The 18,084-nt window shown below is 39.5% G+C and overlaps 1 protein-coding gene across 24 annotated transcripts in view; it reads right to left on the bottom strand.

The window, feature by feature from the left end:
- The window catches only part of St18 (suppression of tumorigenicity 18), a 373,710-nt gene that overhangs the window by 25,347 nt on the left and 330,279 nt on the right, over positions 1-18,084 (bottom strand). For all 24 annotated transcript variants that reach the window (NR_045188.1, NR_045189.1, XM_030253958.1 and 21 more), the window contains 4 exons: positions 17,798-17,991; positions 15,449-15,660; positions 7,573-7,818; positions 1,916-2,031 (listed from right to left, as the gene is read on the bottom strand). Coding sequence is in view for 22 of the 24 variants with exons in the window: in XM_030253958.1 (XP_030109818.1) it covers positions 1,916-2,031; positions 7,573-7,818; positions 15,449-15,660; positions 17,798-17,991 (768 nt within the window). In the remaining 2 variants the exon portion in view is untranslated. The remainder of the gene's footprint in view (positions 1-1,915; positions 2,032-7,572; positions 7,819-15,448; positions 15,661-17,797; positions 17,992-18,084) is intronic.

Genomic DNA, 18,084 nt, shown 5'->3' with positions numbered 1-18,084 from the left:
ACATCTCTCCATGGCCTCGGCATCAGCTCCTGCTCCCTGAACTGCTTGAGTTCCAGTCTTGACTTCCTATGGTGATGAATAACAGTGTGGAAATATAAACTGAATAAACCCTTTCCTCCCCAACTTGCTTCCTGGTTATGATGTTTGTCCAGGAATAGAAACCCTGACTAAGACAAGTATGGACTCCTTTCAGAGACCATGGGGAGAGGTTACAGCAGTTGCAAGGCCTTGAGACAAGTGTGCCCCTCATGTGCTTAGGAAATAAGAGACGAGGTTGCCTAATAAGTAGGGTCTAGAAGAAGGTCATGTTCTGTTGCCGTGAGCTAATGGATATGCCTCAGAGATTAAATCCAGGGATGGCAGCTTCCATAAAAGTAGGAAGGGGAGGAAGAAGTCTCAGGTCTAAGTTGCAGGAATTTCAGTCATTAGAGATCTGTGTTGAGTCTAGGAAGCAATCACTGTAAGGAAAGGAAAGTCTTCAGGTAAGGGGGTCCAAGAAGCCAAGTGTGGCTGATAGTCATGGTCACCAAACCTGCTGTCTGTCAGGTATGCGAAAGTCAAGGACCCGCCTCCAGACTGGAGGTGGAAGGGGTATGGAGGGCTTCCCAAGAACAGTGGTTTAGGTGGAGCTGGAAGAATGGAACAGATGTTGGAGAAAAATAGGATCATGCACCACTAACAATTTTCCTGAGAGGCTTAGCTCTAAGAAGAAGAAGAAGGGATAAAAGAGTCTACTTTGAAGCTGTTTTGGGGGGAGTTTTTAATGGAAAAATGTGGTGCCCAAGGAGAAAGGTTACTCTTTTAGAGACACTCTAATTGGAAGTCAACATATTTGTATATCATTCCACACCTTTCTGATGGAAAATTATTTCCATAATGTCTGTCACTACTCACTCACCCATACACCCAACCACTCACTCACCCACTCACTCCCCATCCACTTACTCACTTACTCACTCACTCACTCACTCACTCACCCACCTACTTTCTCACCTGCCCACTCACCTACTCACTGACTCACTCACCCTCCCACCCAACCACCCACTCACTCTCATTGCTGCTTCCAGGTTTGTATGTATTCTATTTTGCTTTTATTGACACATATTAATTGTCATATTTATGGGGTTACTGTGAAGTATATCTTAAATGTCTCTCAAAGGCATGTCATGTGTTGAAGACCATGTTAGTATTGACAGTTGGTAAACCTCAAGGAGTGTGGCCTAGTGGGAGATCACTATAGGTAAGCACCCAACAGGGTATATTGGGACCCCTCTTGTTATAAAACACAACATGGTGTTTTGTCCATTATATGCTCCTGTCATAAAGTTCTTTCTGCTTCAATACAAGCCCAAAGGCAACAGAGAAAAGTAGCCATGGATCAAAACTTCCAAATCCATAAGCCATAATAAGCCTTTTTTATTTTTCCTTCAATGGATAAAGTCTGGTACTTTGTAGCAGAGACCAAAGGCCAAATAACACAGGGGTACAGTGTGATGGTTTGATTCACGTATACTTTGTATCAATCATGATAATTGTTCCTTGAACTCTTTTGAGTTAAAAATACCCAAAGAAGATTGAAAACCATCCTTTCCCGAGTCATGCTTTCTAGAGTGTTATAAAGTTAGCTGACTTCCTGAAGTCAGGATTTAGATACTGTGAGTCAATATAACTTTAGCTGAAAATCTATGACCATGAGTGTATCTCTATTTTGTTTTTAAACAACAGAGGTTGCTACCTCTACATACACACATTTGGAAGCTCCTGTAGTGCAGAGCTGAGAGTAGGTATATGCTAACTAGTTCAGTTGTTCTGAAGTAGGTACAACTTTCATGTGTATGTCACTGTCACTCTCAGTTGTAAATGTATGTCTTCTAATTGCAGAATCTCTTAGGGCAGGTGGCTGAGCACGGCTTACGTGATTAATTCTTTCTTGAGATCTCTTGTATGCAGCTTGGGCTTTGGGCTTGGGATAGAGGCCTCTCCAGCAAACTTTTTTTCCTCTAAATTTTCTAGGAAGTTCACAGGATCTTTCTGGAAAACAAACAACAGCCCAAACAATCAAACAATCAAACAAAAACAGGTAAGTGGGGAGAGAAAGAGGCAGAAGACATTAAGGAATTCTGAAAAGGCAACTGGATTTGAAACTACTGGTGTCAGGTTTGAGTTTGGCTTTAAGACATGGCTAGAGTACTGCAAAGGATTTATAGAAAGAATAAACATAATAAATAAAAGGATATATTTATAAAAATAAAAAGGATTTTATTTTACTGTTATAGATCTTTATCCAAAGAGTGATGGATAATAAATAAGAAAGAACCCCTTTTAAAACTTCGCATCTTTGTGAATATGGAGACATTTCTTGAACTGAATGGTTGTTAGTATATTATATTAGTATGGTAAAAGTTTTTTTCATTAAATAAACACGTCCTAATGAACTCAGGAATCATTTTCTTACATGTCCAGCTGTCACAGCAGCAGAAAAACAAAAGGGAGATTGTACCACATTATGGGCACTAGTAGAAATACCTCAATTGATGCTATTTTATGCCTAATTAACAGAAACCAGTGTGGAACAATACCATCCTTTATATTCTTTATGCTGTAAAATATTCTGTGTTACTTTACTAATAAAAATATAGTTGATAACAATATGTACTGGAAGGAAATTTGTATGTGTGTAAACTGCAGAGAATGACTGTTTCAATGTCCCCTGCCCCCATCTGCAGCAAGGTAGGCCAGTGAAGCAGTGAATCTCGTTTTTAAAGCTTTACTATGAAAATGGCTGAAATGAAAGGATTCCTGATCATGGAGATTTACACTGCCCACTCTCCCATTCACTCTAATATGGATTTGGCTTAGGAGCAGTTCCATTCTAGCTTAGCCCCTCCTTAGCAGGTCCATTTACAGCCAATCATTGGAAGGTTTCTGGTTGAGGGTTAAATCTGAGTCTTATGGAATGTGGGATTATGGAAGGATTTTAAAGGAAATGATCAATACTAAAACACAAACTATTATGCAGCTAAAATGCATATAAAACAATGTTGGTTAGGTATATGCTATTTAATCTGGCATGGCAAAGTGTTGTAAAGGGCTTTTACAAGATAGCTTTGTTGGTGATGACCTTTTAAATATTTCATAACTTTTAAAACTATAGGCTCTAATGCTTTCAATTTTTGGTATTTTCTGCTTTTGCTTTACCTTGTATTCTGCAAACCTGCAGAGAAAGTAAATACATGCTGCCACAGCTAAAAGAATAGTCAGGATTGGTCCTGTTACAGAAACATATTATACTAGATGAATTTTCAGATACCATCCAGTACAGAATTCAGTAATATTTTTGAGACTGTTATTTAACACTTAAAAAAGTTTAGTTTAGAAAATAGTAATTTTGTTCTGTGTAAGATGTGGTAGCAAGGCATGTGTGTGTGTGTGTGTGTGTGTGTGTGTGTGTGTGTGTGTGTGTATTTAGAGAGTATACGTGTGCACCCAGATCTTTCAATGTACAGATGGAAGGTTATATTGATTTCAGTAAAAACCAGAACATAATGGTAACATGAATAACAGATAATAGCATCTGGCACTTTTAAAATTTTAAGCCCTGAAATCTTTGGAGAACTGACAGTTGAATAAAGATGACAGCCCTAGTTATTTCTCAGTGCTTTCCTTTTGAGATATTTTGATTTTTTTCCAGAAACAGGATATTTTTTTAGAGGGCATCTGGACAGGCTATTTCACTGAGAGAGATAGACAATATTTTCTGAAAATTACCACAAAAATTAAGCAACTGTTGTGCATATGAACTAGATAACAATGAATTAGAAATAATCACTCAATTTCCGGTGTTGTGAGAGCTGTGAGGTAGGGGCAAACGAGAAGAAACCCTTCCAGGTCTTCAAACATTCGCGATGAGTTCCTGAGGTGTACACAGTGTCCCTAAACAAGTATGGCAAAGGGACCCTTCCGCAGCCACATCACGCAGACTTGCTGGCCATCAGACTTTAGTCTTCATCCTTGGAGCTCCCAAGGCTATGACAGCTTTCACAACCTTGCCCAAACAATAATCTCTTAATCTCTTTCTTCTTCCTCTTCTGTTTCCTCCTCTGCCGTGACTTCTTTCTCCCTTTCCAATGTTTCTTAATATTCCCTAGCAATGTCTATTGTGTTGTTCTCTCTCTCTTTCAATCTCTCTTTCTCTCTTTCTCTCTCTCTCTTTCAATCTCTCTCTTTCTCTCTCTCTCTTTCTCTTCCCCTTGCATGCTTGCTTGCTTGTTTCCTTCCTTCATTCTAAATATATTTATCCCACTTTGCTTTATTTTTTTTTGTCCAATCTAATCACTTAATTTTTGTGATACAAGGACCAAAAATCATACCTTCCAGTGTATCAATTCTCTTCTCTGGAAATGTTAGTAAACTTGCTTCACAGAACTGTTGGGATAATATGGCATGCTTCAGAAGGAGTTCTTGTGTTTTTTTTTTTTTTCTTACTGTATATGGTGTTCCTTTGATGTCTTCTAAATAAGGATTCTGAATATAAATTACTTAATCCAACTTACTTTTCAAAAAAATGCAGCCAGGCATGGTGGCGTACACCTTTCATCCTAGCACTCGGGAAGCAGAGGCAGGCAGATTTCTGAGTTTGAGGCGAGCCTGGTCTACAAAGTGAGTTTAAGAACAGCTAGGGCTACACAGAGAAACCCTGTCTCGAAAAACTTAAAAAAAAATGCTATCAAACCTCATCCTTGTTATCTTCAAGATTCAATACAGTACATGAAAAATACTTTCTTTTCATTGACTACTTGGTACAGATGAGCCAACAAAAAACAAAGGTATGTAAATGTATCAGGGAGTTTCAATGGCTGAGTATTACTTTTGTGTGAGTCTCTATCAACTGTCAATATCTATGAAAGAAATATTTAGTTCACTCAGGAAATCACAGTGCATCTACACAAATAGAGTATACCTACAGTCTTGGACAGTGTAAGTGGGATAGAATTCCAATGTGCCTTCTAAATTCCATTTCCAAACACTCAGGCTGAAAACTGTAGAATAAGACTGCCCTTTTAGACCTAAAGAAAGCCATTCTGTGAACTAGATTAAAGAAACCTTCCTTTTCTCCCTCCCTCCCTCTCTACCTCTCTCCTGCTATGTGTGTGTGTGTTTCCCTGTGTGTATATAGAGAAATGAAACAGTCACAAATATATGTTGAAGTAGGGAAAACCATAAAACATTTGGATCCATACGACTACCAGGATGAATCCAAAGGTTTCTCTTTTTTTAAAAAAAATTATAAAACAGATTGGAAAGCAAAGATGAAATGTTGTTAGTAGACTCATTTTCTGACATACTTGACTGTAATGTAAGCACAATCGACAAGACGGCAGTGGCAGAAGGCACAGACACGTAGGGAAAGCCATACTGTCCTGGAATCCTGTAAAAGAACCCCACACTCAAGGGCTCATTAACTACATTGCAACTCAGAATCACACCTTCCTGACTGACATGGGGCACCAAGGTGGTAGGAAGGCTTTTAGTACATAAACTGACCAAGGATAGGTCAATATAGACATGTAGTCAAGGGAAGAATATTTAAAAGCCTTTCATTGCTTGATGTTGAGCTATCAGAACATGCTGGGATTCTTATTTCAGATCAGAATGAGATGTAGTTTCTGCTACTCTGTACTACACTGTTTCCCTTGAAACAGAATGAATTCTATTCTGCCCACAACAGCTCCCAGCACCCTGCCTGCTGCCTCGTCAGCTCCTGGGAGTAGGGTGTTACTTTGGTTCTTCTGCATACGCAGGATGGCACTGGGAGAACTTTGTAGACAGCACCACAGACCAATAAACTGCCTATGACAATAAAAGTATTTGGGGTTTTGAAGCATGTCAGAATTTCCAATTTAGGGATATTTAACTGATGGTGTCTATGTAAGGTCTGAATAACTCCACCTAGTTGGGTACAGTAGTGCCAGTCTACTGAATGCTGCTGCTTCATGAGTCTGTTTGCCCTCCAGGTGGGGCTACAGATTGGCATGGCTGATATTGATCCACAGAATCCTAGGGGCAGGGTTTCTTCCAGATCTATATCTCTGATCACCACAGTGGGTACCCACTTGTGTTGCCTTTGCTGGTGAGGCCCATTGGACTTGCAAACTTTATATGCCCCAGTACAGGGGAACGCCAGGGCCAAAAAGGGGGAGTGGGTGGGTAGGGGAGTGGGGGTGGGTGGGTATGGGAGACTTTTGGTATAGCATTGGAAATGTAAATGAGCTAAATACCTAATAAAAAATGGAAAAAAAAGAAAGGGTCTCACTATGTAGTGAGCCTTGAAGCTGGCCTTGAACTCACAATCCTCCAGTTTTAGATCCTTTAGTGCTAGAATTAAAGACTTACAGGTGTGTGCCCCATGCCTGTCTTTTTACCCCAGCATTTGGTGCAAGCCTGAGGCCAGGTGTGCACCACGGTGGAGATGAGAACTTTTTGTCCAGTATGTCTCCTGGACCTCACTGCTCATCCTTAGAGATGCTGGAGGAAATATGTAGAAGAAGGGAGAAAAGAGTGGAGATCCTCCTAGCCTGTGGTCACTTCTGTAGATGTTGACTTTAATTTCTGATATAGTAACCAAAAATCAAAGTTGACCTCCCCTCCCACCCCAATCCAAGTGTCTGAAACTCAAACAGCTGAACAAGATCATAAGTATTTCTTCAGCAAATAGATATGTCAGTCCCTAAATACACTACCCGGGAAGCCCATCAACAACATTCCTAATTAATATCACAATAGGACTACTTACATTCATCAACAGGTTACTTTTGTAATTATGTAGGAACTAAGCATCTGCTCAGGCCAAGCCAATGGCTCAATCTCCAGAAATGAGAGGGCTGGATGCTTCTCACCTTGTCAAAACGTTGGCCAATGAGTATGTCTCATGGACTTTGGGACAGATTCTACTTAGTTGTCCAGTATATGTGACCTTGGAGTTATATAACTTTCCACAGACATGCTCACACAGGGACTCTAAGAGACCAAAGGCATGGCTTTGGCATTTCAAGATTCTTATTGTCCCTGGTTCAGTTTCACTGTGATTCAAAGTGTGTTATTCAGGTAACCTTTTAGTGTTGAGTAATGCATTGCTCCTTACAGGCTGCTGTGAGGACAACTTCTACCATCATGTGAATAAAACATACTATAATGGTGTTAATCTAGACAAATGACCTGAAAAGTTCATCTGAAATTTAAAAGGACTATTTTATCATGATCAAAAGCAAGGCATAAGGGCTGAGGAAATGACTTTTGCTGCTTATGCAGAGGCCCTGGGTTCAGTTTGCAGCCCTCATACAGTGGCTCATGGTCATCTATAACTCCTGTTGCATGGGATGTGACCCCTTCTTCTGATGTTCATAATAAGCATCAGGCATGCATGAGGTATACAGAAATAAATGGAGGCAAATCACTCATACACATAAAAATAAAATGGAAATCTAAAGCAAGGCATAACACTTTTTGTAAAGACAGGAATGTGAAAGAAAATTTAGTAAGGTGGAAATCTCGGTGACAGAATTGACACAATACCTCTTTCTCCTCCTCTGTCTTCCCATGGGATTTGCTATAGTTGATGGGCACATTCCAGCCTTCTTGATCAGAGAGGGCCTGATAGAAGGCAGCATTGACCAGAAGGCTGCTTGCGTTGAATGGGGATGAGGATGGGGTTGTAATTGTAGTAGGTGAGGAAGTTGGGGGTATAGACTTGTCGTGGATTCGATTTTTTTTCATGCTTAAGTCCAATGTGCCGTTTTCATCTACTTCTATCTCAGCTCCCTGATGGACAACAGAAACAGAAAGAGAAAACATCTCAGCAGTTTGTGGTTAGAGTCATGTGGGGCTTTTAAGGGATAATGTAAAATGTAAGCTTTTATGGAAGAATATCTGCTTTTAAATCAAGCTTTCTGATTCAATTCTTATGCAGACTTTAAAGAACAGTCCCATGCGTATATATCATATTTCTGGGTTTAAACAAAGTAAACTTAATAAATAAGATGCATTGGCTAAAATAGTTTTACATACTTGAATATTTTTAAAGTGTAGCTTCAAAAATCTTTTCTACCTGACAGGAGTATTATTACAAGCTTACCATTTTAAACATTAATATTTGTATTTAGCAAAAGTGAGGTATAACTTCCCAAGCCCCTGAATTATTATATTAATCTAATATAATGAATATGCAAATATAAGCAGCTAGAAGAGAATTTTCTGGAGTATTTGGGAGTAGGAAAGCAACATGCACCCTAGATCATCTGAACTGAAAGATGCTTGGGTAAATTGTGACAGGTGGGTGGGAAGAAGTGAGCCGTGTAGACGGACTTCAACCTGGAGACGTGAGGCTTCAGTTTTATAATGAAGATTTAGGATAAAGGTGTTTGCTTTCTAGTGCTTCATGTGAGACTTAGTGAGGCTTTCCAGGCCTACCTCCTCTGGGAAGCCTTTAACCAAGTGGCTCATTGTTTATGAGGAGTAGCCTCTCACTATGTTGGGGACTATGTCTGTGGCCTGGTTCTTTTTCAAGATTTGCACTGTAGGTGACTTTTGTTAACATTACTAGAGCTCCCAAAAGCTGGAAGAATATGCCTGTTAAGTTTCCAAATGGAGCAAATAACCTTGCTACATCACCCATCAACTTAGTTAACTTCTTGACAAGTTTTTGATTTTTCCTTTTTAGTTGTTGTCTTAGTCATGGTTTCTATTTCTGGACAATACATCATGACCAAGGAGCAAGTTGAGGAGGAAAGGGTTTATTCGGCTTACACTTCTATACTGCTGTTTATCACCAAGGAAGTTAGGACTGGAACTCAAGCAGGGCAGGGAGCAGGAGCTGATGCAGAAGCCATGGAGGGATGTTCTTTACTGGCTTGCTTCCCCTGGCTTGCTCAGCCTGCTCTCTTATAGAACCCAAGACTACCAGCCCAGAGATGGTCCCACCCACAAGGAACCTTCCCCCTTGATTACTAATTGAGAAAATGCCTTACAGCTGGATCTCGTGGAGGCATTTCCTCAACTGAAGCTCCTTTCTCTGTGATAACTCCAGCCTGTGTCAAGTTGACACAAAACTAGCCAGTACAGTTGGCAAACTAGAAGTCTCTTTGGTTATGTTAGCAAGATCCATAACACCTACAGTCACCGGATCCTGCCCAGGACACATTTTATAAAGCCCTTTTCATGCTCCTCTTCGAAGCAGTCACCATGACACCCTTGTTCCATTGGCTACAATTGCTGCTTGTGCTTGATTAGAAGTAAAAGTCTCTCCTTTTTGTTTGTTTTACCTGCAAAGTTCCCATGTAGTCTCTCAGCCCATCAGCATTTACGGGAGGTAAATACACTTCTAATGTGGCAGACTAAGATGCTTTGGCCATATCTTTTTGTCCCCCTTTTAGCAAATAGTTTAATCTCCTGTGATAGTTTTAAGCCCTGAATTTGACATTACAGCTTATCCGGGATAATAACATAGTAACCACAGCATCTTATGCCATCTGTATAAAATCAAATACATTTTTATACCAGCATTAATAAACCTCAGTTACAAAAAATCCAAGATATTAACTGTATCGGTGCCACCAGACCCTTTCTTACATGAGCTCACAATACATTCTGCCAGTTGGGCATCAACACAATTTTTTTTTTTTTTTTTTTTTTTTTTTTTTTTGCTTTGTAGCTGATGTGTAACTATAGCAATGAAACAGAGCAAAACTAATCAAGTTTAATGGTCAATGTAAAGTAAAATGCTAAATATTGTAGTTGCTGATATTTTTCATAAAAAATTAAAAAAAAAGTGGGTTAAGGCTGTACAACCAACATTCACATAAAATTCCAGACCTCTGTGACAGATGGCTTAGGAAAAGGAGCCATGTGACTGGGCTGCAGAGTTTTATAGTGCAAAACCCATAAATAGTGCAGATTCAAGCTTTGAAAAATATCAACTATTCCAAGAATAAAATCTCTCATATATGTGTATATATGTATATATTAGTTTTTATAGTAGTATTCAAAATACTTTTTAAAATTTAAAGATTCTAGGCACCATTATAATTATTTGTCTTGCATAATTAGAGTTGATTAGAAAAATCTCACTCTTAATGTTTGAAAGACATATCCCAACTGGCTGCTCAGAGCACCTGACTTGGGGAAAGGGGATGCTGTGTGCTGGGTATAGGAGTACAGATGGGCTTTAAGTAAGTGCGCAGATGCATCCAACCATTACACGGTAGCAGGAAAGGCCCTGCTACATGTCTACCCATGACGCGGATCACACATTCACAGCATGGGTTTTTATTCAGAGTAATACCACCAGACATCATATTTCTATGCTTTGATCTCCAAATGTCAGCACAGAAATCTGGGCAGTGGGAGAGGCTGGTGGAGAGACAAGGCCAGAAGTGCAGTTGAGGTGGCGTTTCTCCCTCACTCCTTACACTTCAATTTCTGAAGTGCTATTTGGAATCCTTGCTCTAGGTATTTATACTTTAAGTTTCTTGGGGCTAGCTTTCAGCTTAGAAGGGACAACATAGGATGGTGCCTTTGAGTTACATCCTGCTATGAGTATGTTCATTGCATTACGAAGGACACACACACAATATGATCATAACACTATAGTGTAGAGAACAGAGAAACTGAAAAACAAATTGTTCTGCCTTTCACAGGCTTACTATAAGGATAATGACTGGTAATGAAAGGTAATAAGTTTATTATCAATGATGGTTAGATGGAAAGTTTACAGACCTAGTGAGTGTAAACTTCGTCTCTCCTAGAAGATAAAAAATGACGTGGATGTCCAAGAGCAGGGGCATGACTAATGTAACCATGGCACCTCTGATAACTGGAATATTTCCTGGCCAGTGAGACAATAATTATGAGGACCAAAGAACAGAAAGAAAGTCCTTACATAACTGAATACAGAAATCAAGCCCACACTCTATCCTTACTCAGCAGTAAGCAAGTACCACTCTGTCAAGATAAAAAAAAAAAAAAGGTGGAACATGTTTATAACCCAGAATTATGCAGCACAGAGAAGAAATGACTAACCCAAGGTGTGAAACTGAAATAAAGTTTAGAACTACTTCCCCAAACTTCTAGGCCTTTTTCAAGCAAGACAGACATTTTAAATTTGAAATCATAGTCTACTGAGTTCCTGGTGGTTTGACAGTATATGAGCCAGAAGGTATTTTAGAAAAGAGCGAAGGCTATGTGTAAATTCAAATTCAAATTTGTTTGTGAAAACTATAGCTGTGCCACTCAGATAAATTATTCAATAATTCTATACCACTGTTTCTTCTCTTGAAAAATGGGAAATTATTATCCATGCTATAGTCTTCAGGAAGATTTAAAGGGATTCATATGGTCAGAGAGTTTGTGAGTAGTACCTAGCACATAATAGGTTTTCTGTAAATCACAATCTCCAAGAGAGACATAGCCCTAGGCCATTGTTTACAGGGCTAAAGAATCAATCTTTTATTTATTTACTTATTTTGAGGTAGGATCTTGCTAGATAGCCCAGAATGGCCTTAAGATAACAATACCCTGTCTCAGCCTTTCTGTGCTGAGGTTACAGGAAGAACTAACATGACCAGCTAGGAACCAGTTAGTCTGTGTCTAATTACAATATACTTATGCAGTTAGTTCCCTACCTCGAGACCCCCATCATTGTTCATTCACAATGTATGGCACAATGTGTTGTTTTTAAAATCTGCTTAGGTTCTAACCACCCAGGGTCCATTGGGTTATTTCTGTGAGCAGCCAGCTCTAATGACATGTTGTTTCTAGACCTTGTTCAAGCAAAAACAGACTTTGAACTTTAAACACTTCAAGTAAGTGTCATTTTTTTGTTTTCTTTTAAGGCACACTGTGCATATGTCATTTTGTCTAAACAGGTGGGGAAAACACTAAAACAAACAACAGAATGCTTGGCAAGTAGTAGTGATGAGGATAAAGATAGACTTGAGGCATGTTCTACCTCTGTGGATTCAAATGGGAGGAGGGAATGTGGGCTGCATCTGTCACAGGCTGGTCCAGCTCTCAGGGCATTGACAGGAAGGGCCCAGGAATCTCAGGGTGCCACTCTATGCCCACCTACAGCCATGGCACTACTCCTACCTGGAGTCACAGTGGCTAGGCAAAAGGACCTTAATGTATGCGACACTGTGGCCCATTTATGTCTCAAAACTCATACTTATGTCAAATAAAAATGGAGGGTATTCTCTGCATCTTAGAATCAACACATGTGCTGGAATCAGAAGAAAACTAGTGTTTCTGACAAAATAACCTCTGAAGGATGTTCATTAAAAACTAAACACACAAATTATTCTCTCCTTTCTTAGTTCTTCTAACCACATGTAAGAGATCTGGTAGTATGAATGTGCCATTCAGAGACAAGATGGTATTTAACACAAATGGTTTCTTCTAAAATTTAAAATGTAATGGAATCTGGTTTGAAAAGTGATCAGTCATGCTAGACATGGCCTCATGTTCTCTTCACAGGTCTGGTATGTACCTAGTGTGTAGAGACACTGGTTGCTTAAGTGGAAAATAGTGGGCACAGTAGGGTAAATTATCTATACTGTCTCTGGTGGTTTGAATGAAAATGGCCCCTGGAGACTCATAGAAAGTGGCATTAGTAGGGGTATGGCTTTGTTGGAAGAAGTGTGTTACTGGGATATGGGCTTTGATGTTTCAGATGCTCAAGCAAGGCTCAGGGTCTTATTTTTTCCCTTTGATCTAGATGTAGATCTCTTAGCTACTTCTCCATCATTAGGTCTGCCTGTATGTTATCATTCTTCCCACCATGATGATAACAGACTAAACCTTTCCTTTATAAGAGTTGCCATGGCTATCCATGGTGTGTCTTAACAGCAATAGAAACCCAAAGACACCATCCATCATTCTTTATATTTATATAGGGATTCAGTTTCCATCCATCATTCTTTATATTTACATAGGGATTCAGTTTCCCTGCACCTCTGAAAACAATAAAAATGTTCTTGTAGATCACTGATTTAGAACCCTATTTAGTTAGTGTGGAGTTAGTTGTGTACCTGCAGAAAAAAATTCTGTATGCATCTAAGGTGGTATTTCAGTACTTTTAAGGTTTGTGGGATTTGGTCTGCGGGTCACAGTGTGTTCTTTAGTCCATACTCTGATTGCTGCTCTAAGCAGCTAAAGAGATACTCACAGCAAATGTTTCTAGATGGGACCAATAGGAAAAGAAGAAACTAGCCCTCCTTGGTTCAGATGGAAGGCACTATGAAGCTACCTGTGCACAACCCAGCCTCCACACACCTAGCAAAGCCCACACATCCAAGCATGATTTGCTTAGATGCAGGTCTGAAGAGTTAATTAATTTGGCTTTTGTCCCCTAAAAGAGTTGTTTAAGGAAATTTGTGAGGCTTAGTTCTATTTCTAGAACACAAACTCTAATGAAAACAGAGTTCTACAAACTGGTACTGTTGTGTGGGACCATGAGAACCCAGTTATGCATCCCAGCAGCACTGTTCACAGTAATGCTGGAGGGAGCCATATTCATCCAATGTTAAAAACTACTGTGTGATGAGGGGGTACTTCACATAAGAAAATGTTTTTATAAGACCTCTGGCATAATGAGCTCCTTTTAGAAGCTCATCTGAGTCTTTCTATCTCCCCCGTCCTCATCTTGGCATTAGCTTAGAGTGGTAGGAGCTGTGTTGGAGAGGACAATATCTTGGGAATGCCAGGACTGCTGCATAGAGCCTCATAGAAGGAATAGACAAACAGACACTAGAAAAGGATTATTTGGTTATTTTTGAAATGTGGGGATTAAACAGATGTTTTCCTGTTCAGAAATGTGTTTTTAAAAAGGAACAGACTGGCAAGAAACCACTTAACGGTTAGTCAACTCTGTGTGACTTACTTGACATCAGTGATCTGATAGAACCTGGAGGTAAAACCTCCAGGGGGAAAGGAGCACTCTGAGGAGCAGGAAAATACGGACATGTGCACATGGATGGCACTCATCCTAGCACGGCCAGCCAGATGCTTCAGCGTGAAAAACGGTAGTAGCAGACCCCACTTTCTATAAGACAGCATTTTAGTCAATTGGAAAACACTAGGAAGAATGACATTACAGGATTTCTAGAACCAGGTATCTCTATAATACTCTTAAAATGGAAAAATAAATTAGATCTTTAAAATGTCAATTTAAAAATAATGTTTTAAAATCCCTCAAAACCTTCTTCTGTATCAGTAATTTGGGACTGGTATTATGAATTCAGAGAGCCTGGTATTTCTCTGTATTTTTAGAGGATATATTTTTCTTTGTTTAAGAACCTCATTTGTTTAAAGATTGTTTTGAGTGGATTTTGGCAAGCACCTCTTCCTGGGGCTTACTTGGCTTGGCTTTTTCCAGAAGCTAATTCTGATTCTTCTGTCAAATGCCCGGTGGCACTGTGTTACCTGCTCTCCTGAAGGCCTGGCACAGCACAGGCACGCAGCTGACCACACAAGGACAGGGCTGCCCTTAAAGGGAAACACCTCTGTTTGCACTGCATAGGTTTCAGGGTTCAATATTGCCTCAGGAACTCCCCTATTTTAAGCAGGAGTAAAATCTGTAACAGAATGTTTGGGGACTCTATGTGGGCAAGTTTCTAGACTTGTTATTTCAATAGGTGATATGGTTTTTTTTTTTAAGTGAGACTGTATGTGTAAACAGGAGCTATTGCCTCCCAGTGTGAGAAACGCTGAGCCCTTACAGCCTCCTCTGTGGCCCACTGGGCCTCAAGTCTGATATGCTTCTGTGATGAGAAGGACGACGAGCAGAGACATGTGTGCACGTCATTATGAGATGAACACCTGTTTCTCACAGTTGGGAAGGAGAGGCTGCGGAAAATAGGATTAATCTCATGGGAAGCACTGTGTTCACAAAGGTCCTAGAATTTGGTTCTGGACTTAGTGCTCAAGTGCCCTGATCTCCTGAGTCTGGGAAGTCACCCTATCTGTCCTCACTGTGGGTCTTTAGAGAACACGACAACCTAGATGTCCTCATGCTATGAAGTGTGACATGTACAACACAATGTCACCATCAGTTTCAAAACTGTTCCACCAGCCAATGTTCCGAATAGCTCTGATCTGAACACAGTGAACAGCTTCCACGGTAGAGACACATTTTAACAGTAACTCTCATTCCTTGTTCACCAAATGCCTGAGAACAGAAACGATGATAAAATTCTTTTCAAGCAGCTTCCTAAGTCACTGCTCCCTGAATTACATATCACCAAGAGAAGCACACATTTCTCCCTTGAACTCAATAAGAGTTCATCCCTGCTTGGGTAGGGAGTTGGGGCCATGAACGGACGCAGTTGAGAACATGAAAGGCAGTTGATTCTCTTGGCTCCATTGCTGGCCCATCTTCCAGGCTCTTGGCCTGGCTTACCTTGGCACGCAGGCTTTGTGGTTTGTTGGAGAGGATGTCTGTGGCTTCCCTGCAGCGGGTGGAAAGGTTCAGGATGGCAGCAGCTGCTGCTATGTGGGTGTCTTCACTGTACTGACCATGGCCATAAGAGCTGGCACGGACTGTGCTCTGTGTGTGGGCGCCAGCACTAGGCAGTCCATTAGGAAATTTCACTGGATTTGAAAAATGCTTTGCTGTTGAAGAGAGATTTGATTAGCAATTGCATGTACGTGGTGGCTTCAGTTACCAAAGATTTTTTTTTAAGACAGAACTTCTATGATTAAAATACTCAAATAATAAATTAAAGCAGAAACATTATCTGTTGGTATGTTAATTGGAAGTTACTTAGCTGGATTTCATCAGATTCACAAAGCTGATGATGAAAGGGGCCTATTCTCTTAAGTTCTTGTATTTTCACTATAGGTGACAGAAACTCCATCACTAATGTTACAGGGCACCACATCCTGCAAAAGCTCAGGACAGGTATGTGAAAGGGCTGAGAACCATGGCTTGGGAGTGTGCCTGCTCTCATAGTGGTTTCTACTAAACATAGGTTGCATTTTTATTACTCAGAATGCATACTTGTTCTATACTTAACTGGGACAGAGTCCTCAGTGAGCTGAGCAGGGTACACAGAGGGCCTGCACTCAAGGTGAAGAGAAAGACCATTGAGTCACCAAGGGAAACTTTCTGAGTTTTGTTGTTGGTATCATAGCTTTTCTGAGGGACATAATTATGCAATTCTTTCTCCACCGTGGGCTGTTTGTGAGCACTACTCATGGTATGGGAGAAACACAAAATGTAAAGATACAGAAACACTTACTGTTAGTTTTATATTATACGGTACATATTTTAAAGATCTGCCCATTTTTAAATAAAAGATATTATTGAATATTATTCTTTTAAGTACAAGGAAACAAAATTTGTTACTAACTCTGTTAAGGATTTTACAATCAATAACTGAACAATATGCACCAACAGTGCACTCTTCATTCACTTTCATGTGAATTAAGTATGTATGTACATGCATACATTGTGTGTATATATATTAAAATATTTACACAAATTAGACTGATAGATAAAAACATTATGTGTGTACGTAATTTTTTTCTGAGTCTACCAAATTGTCAATAGCTACTCAGGTTTGATGGGACCTCTTTTGAACAAGTCTAGGTAGATTTTATTTAATGTACCCATCAATGATTGACGAATACCTTTCAAATTTGTGGACCTCTTTCAGGGCGATACAGGGAGAAAACCTAGACTTTGCACATGCAACACACTCCATCTATAGGTTGCATCCCTATCCCCATTGCCAAGTTTTAGGTAGACTTCTAGGTAGCCTTCTATGTTCCTGCAATTGCAAGTCAACAATGACACAAATGAAGCAAATACTAGACTCACCAGATGCTCACACCATTCAGGTAAAAGGTTGAAGTGAGTCATAGATTTTTAAGTATGTAAAAAATGTGTATCGCACAGAGGACTCCAATGGGTGTGTGCTTCTTATTGAAGGTGCATTACCCATCATTTTCTGCATTTGTTCCCAACACCTACCTGTTCATCTCTTCATTAGCATACTTAAGAGAAATGTTTAAGCAAGACCATCAAGTCTTTATACTCTGTATAGCCATTCAGTTCAGTCTTCTCCATGAATGTGTCAGAATTAACAAGAATACTATTTAACCTGTTTTAAAGGTTTTTGTATTAATTCTTAAACTTACTAATGAACATTTTGACAGTTATCTATTTTTATCCTAGTAAGTTTCAGATTCCTGAATTGAGTTCCTTGGATTTTTCAGCTTTTTCTAGCTTTGGTCTGATGGCTTTTGTTGATTTCATTAATATTTTAAACAGTGTGACATATTTTATCTTATTATGTTGCTATAATCATAACATAAATTGAAATAATGTAATAGCTGTTGTAGCCTTCAATACATTTACCATGATCCTAATTATCTCTTTAGCACTGTTACAGTTAGATTCAATAATGGCACTGTCTCACAGCACTTGGGAGGCAGAGGCAAGCAAATTTCTGAGTTCGAGGCCAGCCTGGTCTACAGAGTGAGTTCCAGGACAGCCAGGGGTTACACAGAGAAAAACTGTCTCAAAAAAAAAATAATGGCACTATCTTTGAAATAACTAATAATTTATAATATTTGGTGTAACATTGTCATAAATTTAGTAATAAGGGTTAACTTACTTATTTCACTATTCTTTCCTGTCATGTCTAAGGAGGACATTACATATTTGTATAATATATAATATAATAAACCTCTACATAGATGCTCTTTGGGATAATGAGTGTTAGTATTCAAATTTGAAGCTTACATTCAGGAAATGGTGGTGCTTTTTGTCCTTGCCCTGTTTGTAGGAGAGGACGTTTCCCAAATACTTGTGCATCAAAACTGGCATAATCAAACGGTACTTTCCCAAACTTCTCTTGTTCTTTTGATGCAGAGGCTCTTGGAGAAGTGATGGCATGTGAGCGGAAATTAAATTCAATTTGCTTCACCAAATTCACCCTGATATGAGTAAAGAAGTAGTTTGAAGAGAATAGAAAGAAACTGTTGGTCAGAATTCACAACAGATGGAATTACCCCTTCCTGTCAATTCAT

The sequence above is a fragment of the Mus musculus genome, chromosome 1 (genome assembly GCF_000001635.26).
Source record: "Mus musculus strain C57BL/6J chromosome 1, GRCm38.p6 C57BL/6J".
In the NCBI taxonomy this organism is placed as follows: Eukaryota; Metazoa; Chordata; class Mammalia; order Rodentia; family Muridae; genus Mus; species Mus musculus.
The sequence above is the reverse complement of the archived record's forward strand: the minus strand, read 5'-3'. Positions and strand labels throughout refer to the sequence as shown.